The sequence below is a fragment of the Cebus imitator genome, unplaced genomic scaffold (genome assembly GCF_001604975.1).
Source record: "Cebus imitator isolate Cc_AM_T3 unplaced genomic scaffold, Cebus_imitator-1.0 Scaffold60, whole genome shotgun sequence".
NCBI classification, from domain to species: domain Eukaryota; kingdom Metazoa; phylum Chordata; class Mammalia; order Primates; family Cebidae; genus Cebus; species Cebus imitator.
This window is the reverse complement of record NW_016107375.1, coordinates 2,427,307-2,448,571: the sequence shown is the minus strand read 5'-3', so window position 1 is coordinate 2,448,571 and position 21,265 is coordinate 2,427,307. Positions and strand designations below refer to the sequence as shown.

The 21,265-nt window shown below is 36.0% G+C and overlaps 1 protein-coding gene across 7 annotated transcripts in view; it reads right to left on the bottom strand.

Annotated features, from left to right (window-relative positions):
- Nucleotides 1-21,265, bottom strand: part of DYM (dymeclin) — a 437,637-nt gene that overhangs the window by 233,644 nt on the left and 182,728 nt on the right. For 5 of the 7 annotated variants that reach the window (XM_037738956.1, XM_017529655.2, XM_017529659.2 and 2 more), the window contains exons 9-11: nucleotides 13,472-13,654; nucleotides 9,144-9,322; nucleotides 3-128 (exon numbers count right to left, since the gene is read on the bottom strand). In XM_037738956.1, coding sequence (XP_037594884.1) covers nucleotides 3-128; nucleotides 9,144-9,322; nucleotides 13,472-13,654 — 488 coding nt within the window. The remainder of the gene's footprint in view (nucleotides 1-2; nucleotides 129-9,143; nucleotides 9,323-13,471; nucleotides 13,655-21,265) is intronic. The other 2 variants (XM_017529658.2, XM_017529660.2) reach the window with 1 other exon arrangement.

Genomic DNA, 21,265 nt, shown 5'->3' with positions numbered 1-21,265 from the left:
ACCACTTCATGAATGGATCTGTTGAAGCCATCATCTTCTGTAAGGATCAACAATATTATAAGGGCCATATACACATGGTGAGAATTCCTTTCTTCAACATGATACAGAATCTCAAGAATTGGTAAAACCTAGAGAATAAAAATTATAATTGACTATTTCAATACTTCATTATAAATCCAAATGTTTTAAATCTTTACAATTTTATTTTATATTCTTTGCTTTAATATCATAATTATATTTTTCATTAGAGAAAATAAAACCATATAAACCCATTTCTGATTAATGTACTTTCCATAAGTATAGTTAAGATGCCAGTAGAGAAAATCATCACTAACTCTGTGAAGGTCTCTGAAGATCTAACCAACATAAAGGTTGGATCTGCAAAGACCATTTAGGCTCATGGTTTGTTTTGAAGATTTTAAGAAGTCACATAGCCTTCTCCCAACTTAACTAAAAAGTGGGAGTAGAGGGGAGAGCATAGCTGCTCAGAAGTTAACATTTTGTTTTATGTGCTTAGCACCACTTTTTAAAGCTAACAAGTAAAAAATATATTTCAAGAAAGATATTTAAAACAAACATGTAATTAAACAGACTCTTGCAACCCAAGGTGCGTTTTCTCAACATATGTATTAAGATCTGCTCTTCACTGTATCTGTCAAACATTTCATTTCATAATGCCATTTACATGCGGACCAATTGTGCTTATTTCAAATCATTACTTTGACACCTTCAATTGGTCAATTTGCTCCTTCTTTACTAAAGTAAGGAGGTTACTAGAAGTATTTATTAAAGATGGGCAGACTAGCTACATAGCATGTCTTGTATGAAACCATGAACACTACTGAATGCTAGAAAATAAGCAAAAAAAAATTTTTCATTGAAATCAAATAATACGTGTAATAAGTAAATTATTTATACATACAAGTCCCTAAAGCACAGGCTGATATGCAAAGCCCATCAAAATGGGCTGACATGCTGCACACTGGGGCATACGTGTTTTGGCAGGCACACCTATCATAGGAAGCTTTTAAAATGTGGCACTGGTATGTTTTATTCTTTCACAAGTTGTAGCTAAAACTTCCCCTAATTTGTGAAGTTCCGTGCATGAGCACTACTAAATTCCAGGAACAAAGTCTATCAGTTACCAAGCAGTCATTGCTCCTTCTCTTTTCCCAGGCATTCTTATCTTTGGAGTTCCTTCTGACACCGTGTCAAACATGATACACTGTACTCACAGTCCACATTACCTAGTAAGCAGTTATATTTTATAGTCATTTAACTCAACATCTGTTAATTCTGATTCTGGAGTTTTCAATACGCCACATAACAACATTTCCATTAATAATGGACAGACAACATATAATAGTTTGTGGTTGTATGGTCTCGTAAGATGATAGTACCATATTTTTACTGTACCCTTTCTATGTTTAGATACACAAATGCCATTGCGTTACAAATGCCTACAGTATTTAGTATGGTCACATGGTGTACAGTTTATGGCCTAGGAGCCACAGGCTACACCATAAAGCCTAGGTGTGTAGTTAGGCTATACAACCTAGGTTTGTGTAAGTACACTCTATATGATATTTGCACAGTGACAATATCACCTAATAAAACATTTCTCAGAATGCATCCCCACATTAAGCAACTATAACTATATATTTTAGGCCATGTTTTTTATTTTGCTAAGCCTGAAGGAAGCACATCTTATCCACAGTATGTAATATCAATAGAGTACTGAAAATATTCTTGAGACTGTACTTTACAAGTCACACAAATAAATGGTATATTCAAAGAAATAATAATATAAAAGTAAGTAACGGGTCCAATGAGTCTATGTCAGAATAGTACTTCATTCTTTTAAATATTTTTATCGAGATACAATTTACAGATTATACAATCCATTTATAGTGTGTAATTCAGTGGTTTACAATATATCCATAAAAGTATATCACCATAGTCAACTTGAAAAATTTCATTACTTCAAAAAGAAACCCCACACTGTTTAACTATCACCTCCCCCAGTCCCTTATTTGCCCTGCCCAAAAGAACCACTTTCTGTCTCTATAGATTTCCCTATTCTGGATTTCTGCATGAATAGAATCATAGACTATGTAGATTTTTGTGACTGCCTTCTTTCACTGAACATGTTACCAAGGTTTATCCATGTTGCGGTATGTATGAGGATCTCATTCCTTTTTATGTCAAGTAATATGTCATTGCATAAACATATCACATTTCACTTATCCATTCTTCTGCTGACTAACATTTGAGCTGTTTTCCTTTTTTGCTATTATGAACAATGCTGCTATAAACATACAAGTTTTCCTGCAGGCATATACTCATTTCTCTTGGATATATATGTAGCCTTGGAATTGCTGAATTATATGGTAACTGTTTAATTGTTCCAGGAAGTGCCAGACTGTTTCAAAGCCATTGCACTATTTTACATTTCCACCAACAGTGTAAGAGAGATTAGATTTCTCCACATCCTCACTTCTTATTATCTAACATTTTATCCTAGGCATCACAGTGGGAGTAAAGTCGTATTTCACTGTAGTTTTGATTTACACTTACCTGATGACTAATAATGTCAAATTTTTATTCATGTGTGTATTACTAGCTATTTGTGTATCTTCCTGGCAGAAATGTTTATTCAGATTTTTTATCCATTTTTCAATTGGACTGTCCTTATACTATTGAGTTTTAAAAGTTCTTTATATATTGTAGATACAGTTCCTTACCAGATAAGTGATCTGCAAATATTTTCTCACATTCTGTGGGCTGTTTTTTCACTTTCTTGATGGTCCTTTGAAGCACAGAAGTTTCTATTTTGATGCAGTCCAATTTACCTGTTTTTTCCTTTGTTGCTCATGCTTTTGGTGTTATATCTAACAATCATTTGCCAAATCCAAGGTCATGAAGATTTACCCCCATTTTCTTCTAAGAGAATTACAGTTTTAACTCTTTTTAGGTCTTTGACCCATTTTGAATTCATTTTGTATATGGGGTGAAGCAAAAGCCGAACTTTCATTCTTTCTCAAGTAGCTACACAGTTGCACTAGTACCATTTGTTGAAAAAACTATTCTTTCCACGTTGGTCTTGGCACCCCAGCTGTAAAAGAGTTGATGATAGGTATATGGGTTTATTTCTAGACTCTCAGTTCAACTCCACTGATGTATTATATCTATCTTTGTGCCAGTACCATGCTGTATTGATTAGTGTTGCTTTATAGCAAGTTTTGAAATCAGAAAGTATGAGTCCTCCAAATTTGCTCTTTTTCAGGCTTGTTTTGGCTATTCTTGGTCCTTTGTAATTTTATATGAATTTTTAAATCATCTCGTCAATTTCTATAGAAGTCAGCTGGGATTCTGATAGGTATTATGCTCAATGTGTACGTCAGTCCGGGGAATACTTCCATCTTAACAATGTTAAATACTATGATCAGGGCTGAGTATGGTGGTGCATGCCTGTGATCCCAGCACTTTAGGAGGTCAATGTGGGAGGACCGCTTGAGTCCAGAAGTTTAAGACCAGCCTGGGCAACACAGCAAGACCCTAGCTCTATTTTCTTTAAGTGTTGTGATCAATGAATTCTGTTTTCCCATTTCTTTTAATAATATTTTGTAGTTTTCAGAGTTTAAGTTTTGTACTTCTTTTGTTAAATTTCTGGTGCTATTATGAATAGAACTATTTTATTAACTTCATTTTGGGATTGCTCATATATAAAAATACAATTTTTTACGTACTGACTTTTTATACTGATCCAGTATCATACAATTTTGCTGAACTCATCTATTAATTCTACTAGTTTTTTAGTGGATTCCTTAGGATTTTCTATATATAAGATAATGTCATCTGCAAATACAGATAATTTTATACCTTGCTTTCCAATCTAGATATGTTTCATTTCTTTCTCTTGCTCAAATGCCCAGGCTAGAACTCCACTAAAATGTTGAATGAAATGGCGAAAAGCAGATATCCTTGTTTTGTGGATGATCTTAGGGAGAAAGAAAACATAGTCTTTTACCATTAAGTATGATCTGGGCTGTGGGGTTTTCATAGCAGCCCTTTATTAACTGGAGGAAGTTCCCTTCTATTCCTAGTTTATTAAGTATTTTTATTTTAAAAAAAAGTGACGATTTTGTCAAATGATTTTTCTGGATCTATTTAAATAATCGTATGATTTTTGTTTTTTACTCTGTTGATATGACTGACGTATCACAGTAACTGACTTTCAGAGGTCTAATCAAGCTTACATCCCTGGGATAAATACCACTTGGATACAGTATATAATTACTATTATAATTACACTTCAATTCTGAAAGAACTCTCTTAACTGAGATCTGAAAAACTACTAGGAGTTACCTGAGAAGAGGAACAAGGAGAAAATTCAAAGGAGAAGTATTCTAGAGAGAAAACCAAGTCTAAACCTAGTTAGGAGATAGGTTAGATTGAGAGAAATTAAATTAATTCATTATGATTAAATAAAGAATACAAAGAACATATGGCAAAAAGATGAGATCCAAAACGGAAGCTGTGGCAAAATTATAAAGTGTCTTGTTAGCTACATTAAAGAGTGAGAGCTTCAACCTGAAGGGACTGTGGAGCCACAAAAGTACTTTAAAAGTAGGGAAGTGACATTATCAGATGTGACTCTAATCAACTCACTCTGGAAACGGTAAAAAAGTGTTATAGAATAGCAAGACAGAAAGCAGGAAAACCAGTTAAAGATGTTGCAATAATTGAAGCCAGAGATGAAGGCAGTTTAAACCAAAGGAATGGAAATCAGGAAAAAGAACACTAAAACATTCCAAAGACAATAAGAAAATAAAAAAGATTTGGTTGGATATGGGGAAATAAAACAGAGGAGTCAAAGCTTTTGCCAACTATGAATGGCTTACTGTGATACGGAATACAGGAGTAAGAGAAGGAAGGGCAGGAAAAATAATGAGCCCAATTTTTACGTTTGGTTTAAGATGCCTATGAGACAGCCACTGGGAAATGTCTGGGGCAGCTGGATACATGGATATAAGACAAAGGCAATCAGGACTGCAAACATAGAACTGAAAATATATGGCTCATATAAACAGGAACATATACACTGGCAGCATATGGCATTGAATTTGCTTAGATGTTTTAGGGAGAAATACAGAGAAAAAACAAAAAGGAGGACAGAACCCTGCAGTAGGACACATTTATTTAAGGACAAGGGAAAATAATACACAAAAGAGAGAGAAAAGCAGTAGGCATAGAGGTGGGAAAACCCGCAGACTAGAATGATCAGAAACCTAATGTGTATATATATATATATATATATTCTTTTTTTTTTTTTAATAATGAACTTGATTGCTAAGGTATATATTTATAGACGTATGAACTGCATGTTTGGGCCCCCAAAATTCGTATGTTGAAACCCTAACCCTCAAAAGGACATTATAAAGAGGCAGAGCCTTTGGGAGGTGATTAGGTAATAGGGGTGGAGTCCTCGTGATGGGATTAGTACCCTTATAGGAAGAGATAGGAGAGAGCTTGCTTTTTTGCCACTGCTCACGGCCATGTGAGGACACAGTAAGTACAGCTAGTGCTTGACTTACGACCATGATTGGTTCCGACAGGCCGGTTGTAACACGATTTGGTCGTAAGTTGAGTGGGCTATATGTACAGTACTGTGAAATGATGTTATAAAAATCTTTAAGTCATATTTTAACATAATTTTCTTTCATTATTGTTACATAATTTTCTTTGTTCATTTTATGCCATTTGTATCATCTCTACACCATTTTGCGGAAGCTGGTCTGCACTGCCGTATGCCCAGCTGGGCAACGTTTGTGCTGCCAGACGCGGAGCAGTCGTGGCTAGCGATTGTGGTCGTAAAGTTGAATGGTCGTAAATTGCATAGGTCGATCAATGCCTGTAGATGACTATTGACAAACCAGGAAGCAGGCCTGGTCGTAAAGTTGAATGGTCGTAAATTGCATAAGTCGATCAATGCCTGTAGATGACTATTGACAAACCAGGAAGCAGGCCTGCACTGGACACCAAGGGGCTGATATCTCTATCTTGGAAATCCCAGCCTACACAACTGTGAGAAATAAGTCTCTGTTATTTAAGCACCAGTCTGTGGTATGTTTGCTAAAGCAGTCAGGACTGACTAAATTCTGAACTAAGCCAGAACTGACTAAGACAAAGGTATTCAGCAGTTTAAAGAATAAAGAGATGAACAGTGTCATATGCAGCTGTGCGGTCAAATAAGATAATGATGAAACATGCCCAAAGATTTACTAACAATTATGAGCTGCCGATGAGGGAGCTGTAGGAACAGATGTTACCTCACAAAAGGTAGAAAAGTGCACAAGAAGTAAAGGCAAAGAATGTGGTTCAAGGCTTTTAAGAAACTTAGCATGAAAAGGAAAAGAGAAAAGGGCTAAACAAATACTTTTCCTTTTTGATTTTTACATAAAAACACTCAGAAAATAAAGGACTATTAGTTCATCTAAAACAAGATATAAAGATCCCATGTCATTTCTTTTACAATTAATGACAAATCATAATCACTGTAAACATTAATCTCATTTTCTAAGTGTGTCTTCAGTGAAGTCTCAAATGAGTAAGATATCAAAATGACAAGAGCTGCATATCTGCAGTATCTGTGCAGGCTCAAGGCTTGACCCAAAAGCAGATGACTACTAGAGGCCTAAGGGAAATACCAGCCTAATCTCTGCTGGACTAACGCAAACAGAAATTGAAAGAGCAACTAACTCACAATGCCCTGACTACGGAAGTTACAAGCAACGCTGTGTTGAAGTGACTATATATTTATTTTCCAAGATCTCTTCCTTAAGGAATTTCCCTCTACCCTTGTGGGGTAGACTTCCACAGTCATTGGTCAAATAAGTGGATACACAACCTTTGGAGCCCTTCGTGAAATATTTCTGAAGTAGTCATATAATCTTTCTTCCTTTTAGCTTATGAGCTGCAATATGGACATATGGACAAAGTTGCTGCTGACCACCTCTCTCCCCACTTGTAAAGTGTGTGCCTGAAAATAAGGCCAAAGCTACAGAAGGCAGAGGCAAAGGATGGAGAGGCCAAGCCTGGATAATATCATTTAGCCCCTAGGACCAGCTATGACTGAAGCCAAAAAAAAAAGGCACAAATTTTTCATTTGTACAAATATATTTCTGTTTATGTAGGCATAAGTGGGTTTGTTACAACTAAAAGAATCATGATTATCTCAAATGTCTAGCTACTTTCCTTGGTAATCATTTGCTTGTGGTAAAATATAAAAATTGTGTTCACATCCATAATGGGTTTTTCTAAAAAAATGTCCTCTTAAGCCCTGTTCTTAATATTCACGGACTTGGATTCACCCCAGACACTAATCAGAGACATAAAAAGAAAATGCAAGTCATTGTATTGTTGTTCTAATAGATACCAATTGAGAATGTACCATAAGAAGTTATACCAGATTAATGAACTTGTATTAAATTAAAACAAGTCAATCAGTAGTGAGTCAGACCATCAGTAGAAAGCATCCAAATCAGCCAACACCTGACGCTGAATAGAGGCAGGTCTATCTCCAGCCTTACAGGATTTACACACAATAAAGTATTTCTTACAAACACTGTCATCTGTCAAACATTACCTTCTTAATTTCAAAGACTGCAGAATAAAAAGATTGATAACCACAACAACATCAGATCAGCACAGTAAATTTCCTACTGATAATATATTTTCTAATCAAAGCCTTAGCATATTTATTATAGAAGAAAGGCAAAAGGACAGATGGGGCATAAATTAGAGAAATTATCCAACAAAACCAGAACAAGTAAACACCAGCCTCCAAAAAAACTACAACACAAAACTTTTTAACTTTTCACCGGGCACATCATCAAACACAGAGGCAGCTGCTCCCTGCACCATCTTATATACCCGCATCCTTACCATACAACTTTCTGAAACAGGTGATGACACAGGCTTCCTGCTTAATGCCAACATTTCCCTTAGAATACATCACACTCAGAATTGTCTCTAGGCCTATACACACTCATCCGGAAACAAGCCTTCTCTTTACAGGATTTTACTCATATGAGCAGTGTACTTTCACACTCAATTTGCTATTTAAGCAATGCTTTCCACATAGACCTGACGTGGAGAGACAGACGCGTTCAGCACACTTTTTGTTCTTAGTGTCAATATGATGCAGAATATGTTCAATGAATTCTAATATTCCATGTTTCTTCACTATTTACACGGTATTTTACATTTAACACTGAAAAAATGGTAATCAAATACTGGGAGAGTCCTGCTATCAACCTGTAAAAACTGATACAGAGGGGACATTTCATTGCTATCAACCAGCTACCAGCTATTTCGAGAATGTTCACATTTTTATGAATGTATTAAGGGTCCATAGTTATCTACATACTATGTATTTCAAACAACATTAACACCTTGGTGAGATAGCCTACTCTGCCCTTCATAGAAACACTGATGTTTGCACATTAGTCATAAAGGAAATTAATTATTGATTACAGGAGTTTTTGTTTATGAACAAAAATTTGAGAACTAATTTCACTCATGTAGCGATGGATGGTGTAATTTAAGTGATATCTGACAAAGGTATCTTAAAATGACTATCACACTCCAGGGAGTGAGTTCAGACAGTCCTAAAGTCTAAGCCTGACAAAGGGGATAGGATATTTGGGCAGCTGAGTTGAAACATCACTTTTCTTTCAGCATTCTCATCAGGAATAAGCTGCAATCGTAACGAGTGACATGAACTTGGTGTGCAGGCACTTAGCAGATGGAAGGGACCAAGGTGATTTAAAAATCTCCTTGAGAATTGCAGAGGCTCTTGGAAGACTTGAACAGGCTGAATCCTGGGCAACAGGTGGCTGTTAAAGACTGTAAGGACAGGGAAGTGTATCAAGCCAGCCAGGGATGCTGCTGTGTCCTGCTCTTGGAGGCCACCTCCACATGAGCTGTCTCTTAGGCTGGAGAAGCTCCTACCCTCTGTCTGTGTCTAGATCATCACATTTGTGGCAATCAGGCAAATATACTTGTCCTCTTGGGAAAAGAAGTGTTTCTTCAAAATACTATAAAATACAAATGCATGGAACGTTTAGTATGATACTTACAAGATTTTCCATATCTGTGCGAGCCAACATGTATGTTCTAATATTACTATTTTGATGGAGCAATGTATACAAGAGCAGAGTTGCTTGATCAGATGTCTGCTGTTCACAAAGAGCTGTGTACAAACTATTAAAGTTGATCTGGAAGGCATGTGGAATTGATGAGGGGAAAGGACTGCTATCTGGAATACAGAAAACAGCACATCAGTATTTTCTAGCTATGCTTTATATAAATAAAAATACTGTTAAGTAATGTGCACAACTCAATTCCCATTCATTTTATGAAAAGTCACTACATTTCAGGTTCAAAATTTTAATTTGTATAAAATTTACTTTAAAAAGAACTAAACTAAATCATATAGTTTGACTTTATTACTATTTTCCCTTAACATAGCCAAAGTAAATCAGCTATAAGAACATGAACTTAAATAAACAGAATTATGAGCCAGGCAAAAGGCCCTCCCATCAATATAATTTAACCAGGACATCGACATGAAATACTGTGTACCAAAACTAAATAACCATCAGTCCTAAATAAAGGTATATAGAGAGAAAAGATGTAATTTCCACACAAAATGGAAAATTCTTTTAAGATAGAATTAAAAAGAAAAATTGCCTTTAAAGCTGGGTTTTCTTCAAATGAATAAATTGTGGGTGAAGTATCTACTTATATCAAGCTCAGTACGGATATTCTTCAACTTACAATGGGGTCATATTCGCATAAATTAATCATTAAGTTGAAAATATTCTAAGTTGAAAATGCATTTAATACACCTAACCTACCAAATATCATAGCGTAGCCTAGCCTAATTTATTTGTATATAGCTCTAAATTGTATTAATCCAACTGAAAACAGCAGGCCTATTTTATAACAAAGTGTTGAATATCTCACGTAATTTGTCAAATATAGTACTGAATTTGTATTGCTTTTGCACCATCACAAAGTCAAAAAATCCTAAGTCCAGCCATTGCAGGTCGGGGGCCATCTGTGTATGTTCAACATTAGGCTCGATAATCAACAGAGCCCACCAAGGTTGAGACAACTACCAGAAACTTCTATAACTTTTTTTTTGTTTAAAGGAAAACTTAATATAATACAAAATATAATACAATAATTTCCAATGCAAACCTAACTGACTACAACTGCTAAGAAACTTTTTTTTAAAGTATAGTCACTGGAACAATGAAAAGCAAAAATTACAGCCTGTATTAGGAAAGTTCTTGATATTCTAAACTGACACAGCCTCTTTCCAACAGTTAAGTGGATTTGCTGAGAAACTGAAGCAACCAAGGTTAGGAAGTAAAAAAAAAAAAGAGAGAGATAAAAGTAAGTTCAATGGATTCAGAGAAAGTCATCATCCAATCAAATTAAATGCTGAACATGGTAGCACAAGGAGCTAATATTTTTATGTTCTAAAAAGTACCAAAAAATTTAAGCCTTTAGAACATTGAGGCATTACCAAAACAAAACAACGTGCTTTAACATTTCTAAAAGCTGTGCTCTTATGGAAAGAGAGATGTGTTCTCAGATTCTCCTTTCTAAGCTTTACATTTATGAGGAGAATGCATCTAAAATGCATTCAATTTCACTATCCAGTATCCTCACTTTTCCTTCCACATTTGATATACAGGTTACTTTTTCAATACTAACAACATTGCACTTTTGCCACTTACAAAAATAATTCCTTTTTTTGTGTTTGCCTTTATATTTTTGCAAGGGATGGCAAAAGGAAGTGTTACCATGTGCTGTGAGTATGCAGATATTATGGAATCTACAGAATGCTCACCAGAGGAAGATTCTAGATACACTACACTTCTTCAAAATGGAAGCAAAGTAACATATTCACCAACCTGTATTATGCCTGACTACAAAGCAAAGATGTGTGTTGCGTGCATGTATCCACATATCTATATATTACTAGCTAGTAAATGCCATGAACCAGCTGTTAAACTAAATATTTTGTGTGTGTTATCCCTTACTTAATCCATAAAACAAATATGTCATTACTCTGATCAGTTTTATAAGGAATGTAATAGATGTTTAAAGGAATTAGGTAACTTTGCCAAGATCAACCCTGATGGATATGAACACCCTAAAGCCAACATTTTGCATCACTGTACTACATGGTCTCCCAGACCATGACCATCCCAAGCAAAGTTCAGCCCTAAATACCAACATTTGGCCTGAGCAGCAAGAGTAACAACAGTAGATACCATACACTGAATACCTGATTTGTTGCAAAATCTGGGCTAATCACTTTAAAGCTTTACCTTGCTTGGTCTTTATACAAATACTATGTGTACATATTAGGTGACATTATCTCTATTTTATAGACAAAGCTTTTGAAACTAATTGAGATGAAGCGAACTGTCAAAGGTCTCATACTCTGAAGAGATAGAGGTGTGGTCTGAACCCAGGTATGCTTGACTCTGAAACCTGCTTTCTTAACCATTAAGCCATACTGTCACCAAGAAGAGTAAGTAATGGGAACAGAAAAATAATAAGAGATATATGACTTTCTGTGTTTTAATTCATAAAATTGTTATTAATTCTCTATTGTCTTGTGTTATAGTTTGATTGTGTCCTCTCCAAAATTCATGTTGAAATTTAATCTCCAATGAAATAAAGTTGAGAGGTGGGGCCTTTACAATGTGATTAGGTCATAAAGGTCCCTCTCTTATCAATAGGATGAAGGCCTTTGTAAAAAGAGGGCCCACACAGCATTCAGCCCTTTTTGCCCTTCAGTCTTTTCCGCCATGTGAAGACACAGCTAGAAGGATCCATCTTGGAAGCAGAGACAGAGCTCTCACCAGACACCAGATCTGCCAGTGCCTAGATCTTAGATTCACTTCCTAGCTTCCAGAACTGTACAGAGCTGTGAGAAATAAATGTCTTTTCTTTATAAGTTATTGAGGCTTAGGTGTTTTGTTAGAGCAGCACAAATGGACAAAGACACGCTGCAAACGATAATACCAGAATTGGTAAAGGCACAAGTAACGGGCACACTTAGTCACATCTGTAAGCAATGTGTCACAGAATAACCTGGAAGAAACAAGGCACAGGGCATCAAAAGCCTTACAAATGCTCCCATCCAATAACTGTACTTCCCACCCATCTTCATTACATTAGTGTTAGAAATGTCTTGAAAATGTGGTTACACACTGCATAATAACGTTTCAGTCAATGATAGACCACATATTCAACAATGATCCCATATGATTATAATATCACATTTTTTTTTTTTTTGAGACGGAGTCTTGCTCTTGTCACCCAGGCTGAAGTGCAATGACACAATCTTAGCTCACTGCAACCTCCGCCTCCAGGGTTCAAGTGATTCTCTTGCCTCAGCCTCCCAAGAAGCTAGGATTACAGGTGCATGCCACCACCCCCGGCTAATTTTTGTATAATACCACATTTTTACTGTACCTCTTCTGTGTTTAGATTGCTTAGATACACAAATATTTACCTCTGTGTTACAACTGACTACAGTATTCAGTACATCATCACGTTGAACAGGTTTGTTGGCTAGGAGCAACAGGCTACACCACATAGCCTAGGTGTGTAGTGTCTATGCCTTCTAAGTTTGTCTAAGTACACTATGACATTCACGCAGTGACAAAACTGCCTAATGGAACACAGCCCTGCCATTAAGTAGCACTTAACTGTACTACAGGAATCTTGCTTTCCGAGTGTAACCTTTTGAGAAGAGACACTGTTTCAACATGAAGCTATATGCCCACCTTCTACTTTAGGAGTTACTGATACCAAGTTATAGCACATGGGCAGCCCACCCCTTGTTTGGAAGTAAAGATTTATAAGAGCACAGCCATCTCGCTTGTTTATATATTACCTGTGGCTGCTTTGATGCAGCAACGGCAGAGTAAGAGATTGCAGTAGAGACTACGTGGCTCAACAAAGCCATGACCCCTTAAAGAAAAAGGTTTCCGATTTATGTTCTAATTTTTAGTTCTATAAAACTCTAGAACACAGACTTTAACTCAAAATTTAAAACAACCTAGCATTTGGGTTTTCCAGGTTAATTCCTATCCCTAATAGGTAGTACAGACTGACCCAAATTAAGCATGTGCTGGTTTGGTTATCTCTGAAAAAAATATCAATTTAAACAGATATAAAGGATCACAGCCCCGTTCTGAGATTTGCCTCACCTTCCTGAGAATACTGACAAGAAACACTGAAGTTTTTCTCATGTTTAACCAATACGAAAAGGTACAAATGGATACTCATCTCCGAAACTATAAGACAATCAACAATATAGAATAAGCAGTACTCTCCGGATTAGAAAGAATATTAGAGAAAAAATACCACAAACCTTGTGTATTCTTGAAGGACATAATGGCCTGTCTGTAGGGGTTTGGCACATCTGAGGCATCTGTCAGATTGGCCAACACTAGCAGAAGCAGGAGACTCTGGTTGGCCAGAGGGGAAGAAAGTTCTGGAGACGCAGCCGCTTTGCTGCCCACACCACCTAGTGTGAAGACAGTCCAGAGTCCTGCTGGGGAGGAAAACACATTGTTAGGATGTACCACCACCATGAGATGAATGTATTTCTTTCTGTACAGTATTCTGTGTAATATAATACAATATTGTAATGAGCAGTTCCAAAGCGTAGAACAAGGATCATGTCTATACATTCCACAAAGCCAGAAAAATCCTCCTTTATATAAAAACTAGACAAAGATGGACTGTTTTTAAAACAAAATAGAGAAATACAGATTTTTATGATTAGTCTAAATTTTTTAAAAAAGTAAATGAAATCTAATAGAAAAATTTGCTAAAAAAAAATTAATGTAGGCCAGGTGCAGTGGCTCACACCTGTAATCCCAGCACTTTGGGAGGCCGAAGTGGGTGTACCATGAGGTCAGGAGTTCGAGACCAGCCTGGTCAATACGGTAAGACCCTGTCTCTACTAAAAATATAAAAATTATCCAGGTGTGGTGGCACGTGCCTGTAGTCCAAGCTACTCGGGAGACTGAGGCAGAAGAATCACTTGAACCCAGGAGGCAGAGGTTGCAGTGAGCCAAGATGGCACCACTGCACTCCAGCAGGGTGATGAGTGAGACTCTGTCTCAAAATAAAAATAAAAATAAATGCATTATGATCAAGAGGCTTTGTCTCTAAAATACAAGAACTGTTCACCATTTTAAAACAATATTTCAATTTTTTAAAATAAAAAATATGGTCATCTCAAGAGTTTCCACATTTTCATATATATATTTAAATATATATTTTTTAAACTTAAAAACTACAAACCACTGCCCAAGGAAATAAGAGAGGACACAAACAGACAGAAAAACATTCCATGCTCATGGTTAGGAAGAGTCAGTATCATGAAAATGGCCACACTGCCCAAAGGAATTTATAGAGTCAATGCTATCCCCATCAAACTACCATTGACCTTCTTCACAGAACTGGAAAAACCACCTTAAAGTTTATATGGAACCAAAAAAGAGCCTGCATAGCCAAGACAATCCTAAAGAAAAAGGACAAAGCTGGAGGTATCACACTACCTGACTTCAAACTATACTACAAAGCTACAGCAATCAAAACAGCATGGTGCTTGTACCAAAACAGAGATATAGACCAATGGAACAGAACAGAGGCCTCAGAGGCAATGCCACATCTACAACCATCTGATCTTTGACAAACCTGACAAAAGCAAGCAATGGGGAAACAATTCCCTGTTTAATAAATGGTGTTGGGAAAACTGGCTAGCCATGTGCAGAAAGCAGAAACTCGACCCCTTCCTGACACCTTACACTAAAATGAACTCCACATGGATTAAAGATTTTAATATAAGACCTAACACCATAAAAACCCTACAAGAAAACCTAGGCAGAACCATTCAGGACATAGGCATAGGCAAGGACTCCATGACTAAAACACGTAAAGCAATGGCAATAAAAGCCAAAATAGACAAGTAGGATTTAATTAAACTTAAGAGCTTCTGCACAGCAAAAGAAATAATCATTAGAGTGAACTGGCAACCAATAGAATGGGAAAACATTTTTACAAGCTACCCATCTGACAAAGAGCTAACATCTAGAATCTACAAAGAACTAAAATAAATTTACAAGAAAAAAACAAACCCCATCAAAAAGTGAGTATATGAACAGACACTTTTCAAAAGAAGACATTTATGCAGCCAATAAACATATGAAAAAATGCTCATCATCACTGGTCATTAGAGAAATGCAAATCAAAACCATATTGAGATACCACCTCACACCAGCTACAATGCCGATCATTAAAAAGCAGGAGACAACAGATGCTGGAGACGATATGGAGAAATAGAAATGCTTTTACACTGTTGGTGGGAGTGTAAATTAGTTCAACCACTGTGGAAGACAGTGTGGCGATTCCTCAAGGATGTAAAAATAGAAATGTCATTTGACCTGGAAATCCCATTACTGGCTATATACCCAAAGGAATATAATCGTTCTATTATAAAGAAACATGCACAAGTATGTTCATTGTGGCACTGTTTACAAGAGCAAAGACTTGGAACCAACCCAAATGCCCATCAACGATAGGCTGGATAAAGAAAGTGTGGCACATATACAGCATGGAATACTATGTAGCCATAAAAAAGGATGAGTTCATGTTCTTTGCAGGGACATGGATGAATCTGCAAACCATCATTCTCAGCAAACTGACACAAGAGCAGAAAACCAAACACTGCATGTTCTCATTCATAAGAGGGTGCTGAACATTGACAACACATGGACACAGGGAAGGGAGCATCACACACTGGGGTCTGTTGGTGGGTGGTGGCTAGGGGAGGGATAGCAGGGGGTGGGGATATTGGGGAGGAATAACATTAGGAGAAATACCTAATATAGGTGACGGGGGGATGGAGGCAGCAAACCACCATGGCTCGTGTATACCTATGCAACAATCCTGCAAGATCTGTACATGTACCCCATAAAGTAAATTTTTTTAAAAAAATAGAAAAATAAAAGTCTTAAGGAAAGAAAAATTCTTACAAACTAGAAAGGGAAGGACACTTCTAACCAAAAATTCATAGTGGTCAAACATTGTAAGTATTCCCATTAATATCATCAATATCAGCATGGTACTACTCCAAGCAAAAACATTAAGGCAAAAGAAAAAAAGACCAAAAAAAAAAATTAAAGAAAAAGTTTCACTATTTGCAAGCAACATGCTGGTCCACTTAGAAATCCACTGTCCAGTACAATGGCCACTAACCACTTGTGGTTACTGAGCATTTAAAGTGAGACTGCTTAGCTCAAATCACATTGTGCTATGAGTACAAAATACACATGAAATTTTGAAAATACCCAAAAAAGAAAGTAAATTATCTCACTAATATTTTATGCTAAATACACACTGAAATATTTTAGATACACTGGGTTAAAGTTTTAAAATTACTTTCACCTGTTTCTTTTTACTTTTTGAACATGACCACTAGAAAATGTAAAATTACCTATGTGGCTTCTATTACATTTCTATCGGACAGAGTTAGTTGCTCTAGAATATCAAAGAGAATCAGCTGACACTCTATTATTGACACACTATTAGAGCTAATAGATTTTGGTGCACTACTATAGCTAGATGGTCAACACAACAATAAAAATCAAAAGCTCTATATACAATAAATAATTAGAAAATATATTTAAATCCAATCAAAATAGCAACAAATCCAATAAAATATTCAGGAATAAACATAAAAAAGGACCTTTAGACTGACAACAACAGAATTTGACTGAAGACCATATGAGATCTGAATTAATGTAAACGCATACCATGTTTCTGGACAAAAAGAGTCAATACTATAAAAAAAAATCTAGGTTGGGTACAGTGGCTCGTGCCTGTAATCCCAGCACTTTGGGAGGCTAAGGCAGACAGATCACTTGAGGTCAGGAGTTTGAGACCAGCCTGGACAACATGGTGAAACTCCATCTCTACTAAAAATACAAAAATTAGCTGGGCGTGGTGGTACACGCTTGTACTCCCAGCTACTTGGAAGGCTGAGGCAGGAGAATCTCTTGAATCCGGGAGGTGGAGGTGGCAGTGAGCCAAGATCATGCCACTCCATTCCAGTCTGGGCAACAGAGTGAGACTTCGTCTCAAAAAACAAACAAAACAAAACAAAACAAAAAACGTCAAATCTGTCTCTAAGTAAATCTAAAATTCAGTATAATAACCATAAAAATACCAACAAAACTTTGTTATATTTTGTAGTACAGTATAAAGCACTGCTATATGAAAAAATACATAAGAAAACAATTCTGAGATTGAGCTGGGAAGATTATACATCCATTCACACAGTAAAATTTTTATAAAGCTATGGTCATGCAAAAGTGTGATTTGGCAGCAGAGCAGACACAGGTCAACAGAAGAGAAATTAGGTTAGAACAGAGCTACATATATTTGACAATTAAGATTATGATAAAGGTAGTATGCCAGATCAGTAATAAAAAGTAAAATTCTGTTAAGTGTTCTTGGGACAATAAAACTTTCTTAGTACTTAATTATAGAAGTATCTGTATAAACTTTGAGTTAGGGAAGCCCTTTTCTTATTCAAGAAACAACATTCAAGAATATATGAAGAACACCGATTTGACCATTTAAACATTAAATACTTTTACAAGATACAATACATCATAAAGTTAAGGCAAGTAACATATGAGAAAGAAAACATTTATAACATGTATAGCAAAAGGATTTAAAAAAAAATCTACAAATCAATTAAAAAAATAGTAATCCAAAATTAAAATGTGCAATAAGGAAGGCTGAGGTAGGAGGACTGCTTGCGCCCAGGAGTTCAAGACCAGCCTGGGCAACACAGTGAGACTGTGTCTCTACAAATAATAATGATTTAAAAAGAAACAGCTGGGCATGGTGGTGCATGCCTGTAGTCCCAGCTACTCAGAAGGCTGAGGCAGGAAGATGACTTGAGCCCAGGAGATCCAGGCTGCAGTAAGCTGTGATTGTGCCACTGCACTCCAACCTGGGCAACAGAACATGCCCCTATCTCAAATGTGTGTGTGTGTGTGTGTGTGTGTGTGNTGTGTGTGTGTGTGTGTGTGTGTGTGTGTGTGTGTGTGTGTGTGTTTATGTATGTGTATACTTACATACATCTCCAAACGATAAAAATAATTTTTAAAAATGTAATGCTGGTGAGATGACTCATGAGACTAGAAAATTTTTAAAAGAACTGATAATACTCAGTAGTAACAGCAAAGGTATAGAAAATTACCAACAGTAACAGGCCAAAGTGATACAGGACTTTTTAAAGCATATTTGGCAGTTTTCATTGAAAATACAATATACACACTCATCGACCCAGCAATTTTTTTTTTCTATACCAGAGAATACTTGAATACGTACATACAAAAGCATGTATAGGAATGTTTGCTGTGATATTGTTTATAATGGTCAAATAATGTAAACATATAAATGCTCACCAGTAACAATGGTAACATAAGCTATGGTTAACCTATACCATAGAATACAATATAAAGAGGTAGATGTCTATGTACCAGAAAGAAAATATCTTTAAGGTATACCGTTAAGTGAAAAAAAAAAAAAAAAAGCAAGTTGCAGAAAAACCAATGTAACAATTTTAAAAATCACATACCAAACCATACAGGTAGGTATCTGTATGTACACAGACACATAAAAACATATTAAAAAAAAAACAAAAAACAAGAAGGACCAAATGCGCATCACACTGGTAACAGATTATCTATGGAGGACGAAGTGGGACTGCATGGAATTCAAGACTTTTGTTTTACTTGTGTAGTTTAATTTTTTCCCCAGAAATAATATATGTGTTTCTTTAAAAATAAATGTAAAAGAATAAAATTAAAATAACAGAACAATATAGATCCCATCAGTATGTAGAACATGGGAAACCTCATCAGAAATCACTAAGTGAAAAAGGCCATTCACAAACTATATATCTATATGTATATTTATGCATGCTCCATTTGTCTTAAGAACTTGCTAATATATATATCTATGCATATAAATCCATCTACAGGTCCCTGGCAGGGTCCACTGTGGACAGTGGTCATTTGTCATGGAGCAGAGTAGGAGTGACGGTAGCTTGAGGAGAGTCTCAGGTTTTGTTCAGGGTAGTATTACTCCATTGCTTGACTGTTCTACAACATAGATGTATTCAAGCAATACAAGCAATTAAAAAATAATAAGGAAGGGAAGGAGGAAAATTCCTGGTCACCAACTCTCCCAAAAATGTAATGCAAATACTTAGAAACTAGGGATACAGCCCTGAAATTTTTACTTTAACAAGAAAACAGAAAAACTCCTGATAATTTTGGAGGGAAAAATCAACATGTTAGCTCTGATTATATCAAGGACCATGGCAATGGATGTGATATTTAACTTTAATCTTTGCATATACATATTTTTATTATTTATTATAATGGGCAGGTGTCCTTTTTTATAAAAAACGCTTTTATTAAAGGAATTAAGTGCTTCTGTAAAGAAATTTAAAACAATGTATTATAAAATAAGCAACTGATACTTTTGCGTCTCCTGAACACAGGCAGATACTTTTTATTTCCACTTTACATTGTAAACAGTTCAGTGTGAACATCTGTTCATTTCTAATATTTTGTACTTTTTATTGAACACACAAAATAAAGTACCTTATAAATAGCCTAACAATACGTAATTTCTAACATAATTGTGAGACTACAAATATCAAGCTTTTTTATGATTACTGAAATGGTTTTACTACTAACTTTTAAGGAGCTGTTATGGCGGAAGTGGGGGAAACAGTCTCCATCCCCAAATTTTGAGGTCTCCAAAGAAGAGTATATAGGGAACTTCAAACTGCACATCTGGTATAAATGTTCGGTATAGGTATAAGCAAACTCGAAGATCAGCAAGAAGAGGGTTATTTTTTAACACAGGAAGGATTTTAACGTGCCTGAGGAACATAGGAAAATTTCTGTTAAATAATGTGCTCCCTCCTTTTCATAAGGAAAATGTGGATTAAAATTTTCAATAATTGGTATTATATACCACAAATTTAAATTTATTTGAAACAACGTTCATGACACAGTTGATGAACTTGAAACATTTAATAAGAGAATCAAAATTATTAAGAAAGTGAAGCCAGGAGCCAAGTATTAATATTTGCTTTGGGATTGATTTATTTGTTTAATTAATTTATTTTTAACATTTTAAAACATTTCAAGCCACTTTCTTGCACTCAGAGTATCCTCCATGACCATCTGCTCCAATATTCATCACTGTGTGTTCCAGGATGCAGAGCAATGAAAAACACAATTACAAAGTTCAATCTGCAACAAAAATAATCACAACATGTTCTCCAAGGTCAAATGTAAGTGTTCTTTGGATCCTCTTCACAGCTGCTCATCTTCCTTGCTAGTAGAAATAAGAGTGGACTACCAGTGAACAAATTGCACAAAGAAAATTCTGATTCTCTTTCAGCACAGATTTACTCTCCTTTCTTCAAGATTTTCCAAGAGGGCTGAGGAGCTGCTTCTAATGTCAGATAAACTAACATTTTACTGTGAAGCTTCTCTCTCTTTCCCTGAATCCAACAACACACACACACACCCGCCGCCAGAGCCCTCCTTCCTTTTTCTGGTAAACAGTACTGCAGGAGAGATGAAGCAGCCTGACATTGCCTACATCATAGTTTAAACTGGCCCATAATACTGGACAAAGATTCTTCTAAAAGTTCATTTTTCTTTGCGGGTCCAAGCCTCTGATCTATGACCCAAGAATCTTAGTGGAATTGCATTTTCCTGTTGGGTGGAAAAAAAAAAACAAAAAAAACCAAAACCTTCTCCAGAAAAATAACAAAATTTACAGTATATTTCCTTGTGTTCCAAAAACCAAATTTAGGATGGCCCCCCCAAGTTCCTTAATTGTATCCCTTGGGTCTTCCAAATACTCTTAAACTCCATTTAACCAAAACCAAATAATACCAAAATTAACTAAAAGAACAAATCTGCTCTTAACAATTCAAGTTTTTGACACAAGAGCAGAAGATCAAACACCGCATGTTCTCACTCATAGGCAGGTGTTGAACAATGAGAACACATGGACACAGGGAGGGGAGCACTACACACTGGGGTCTGTT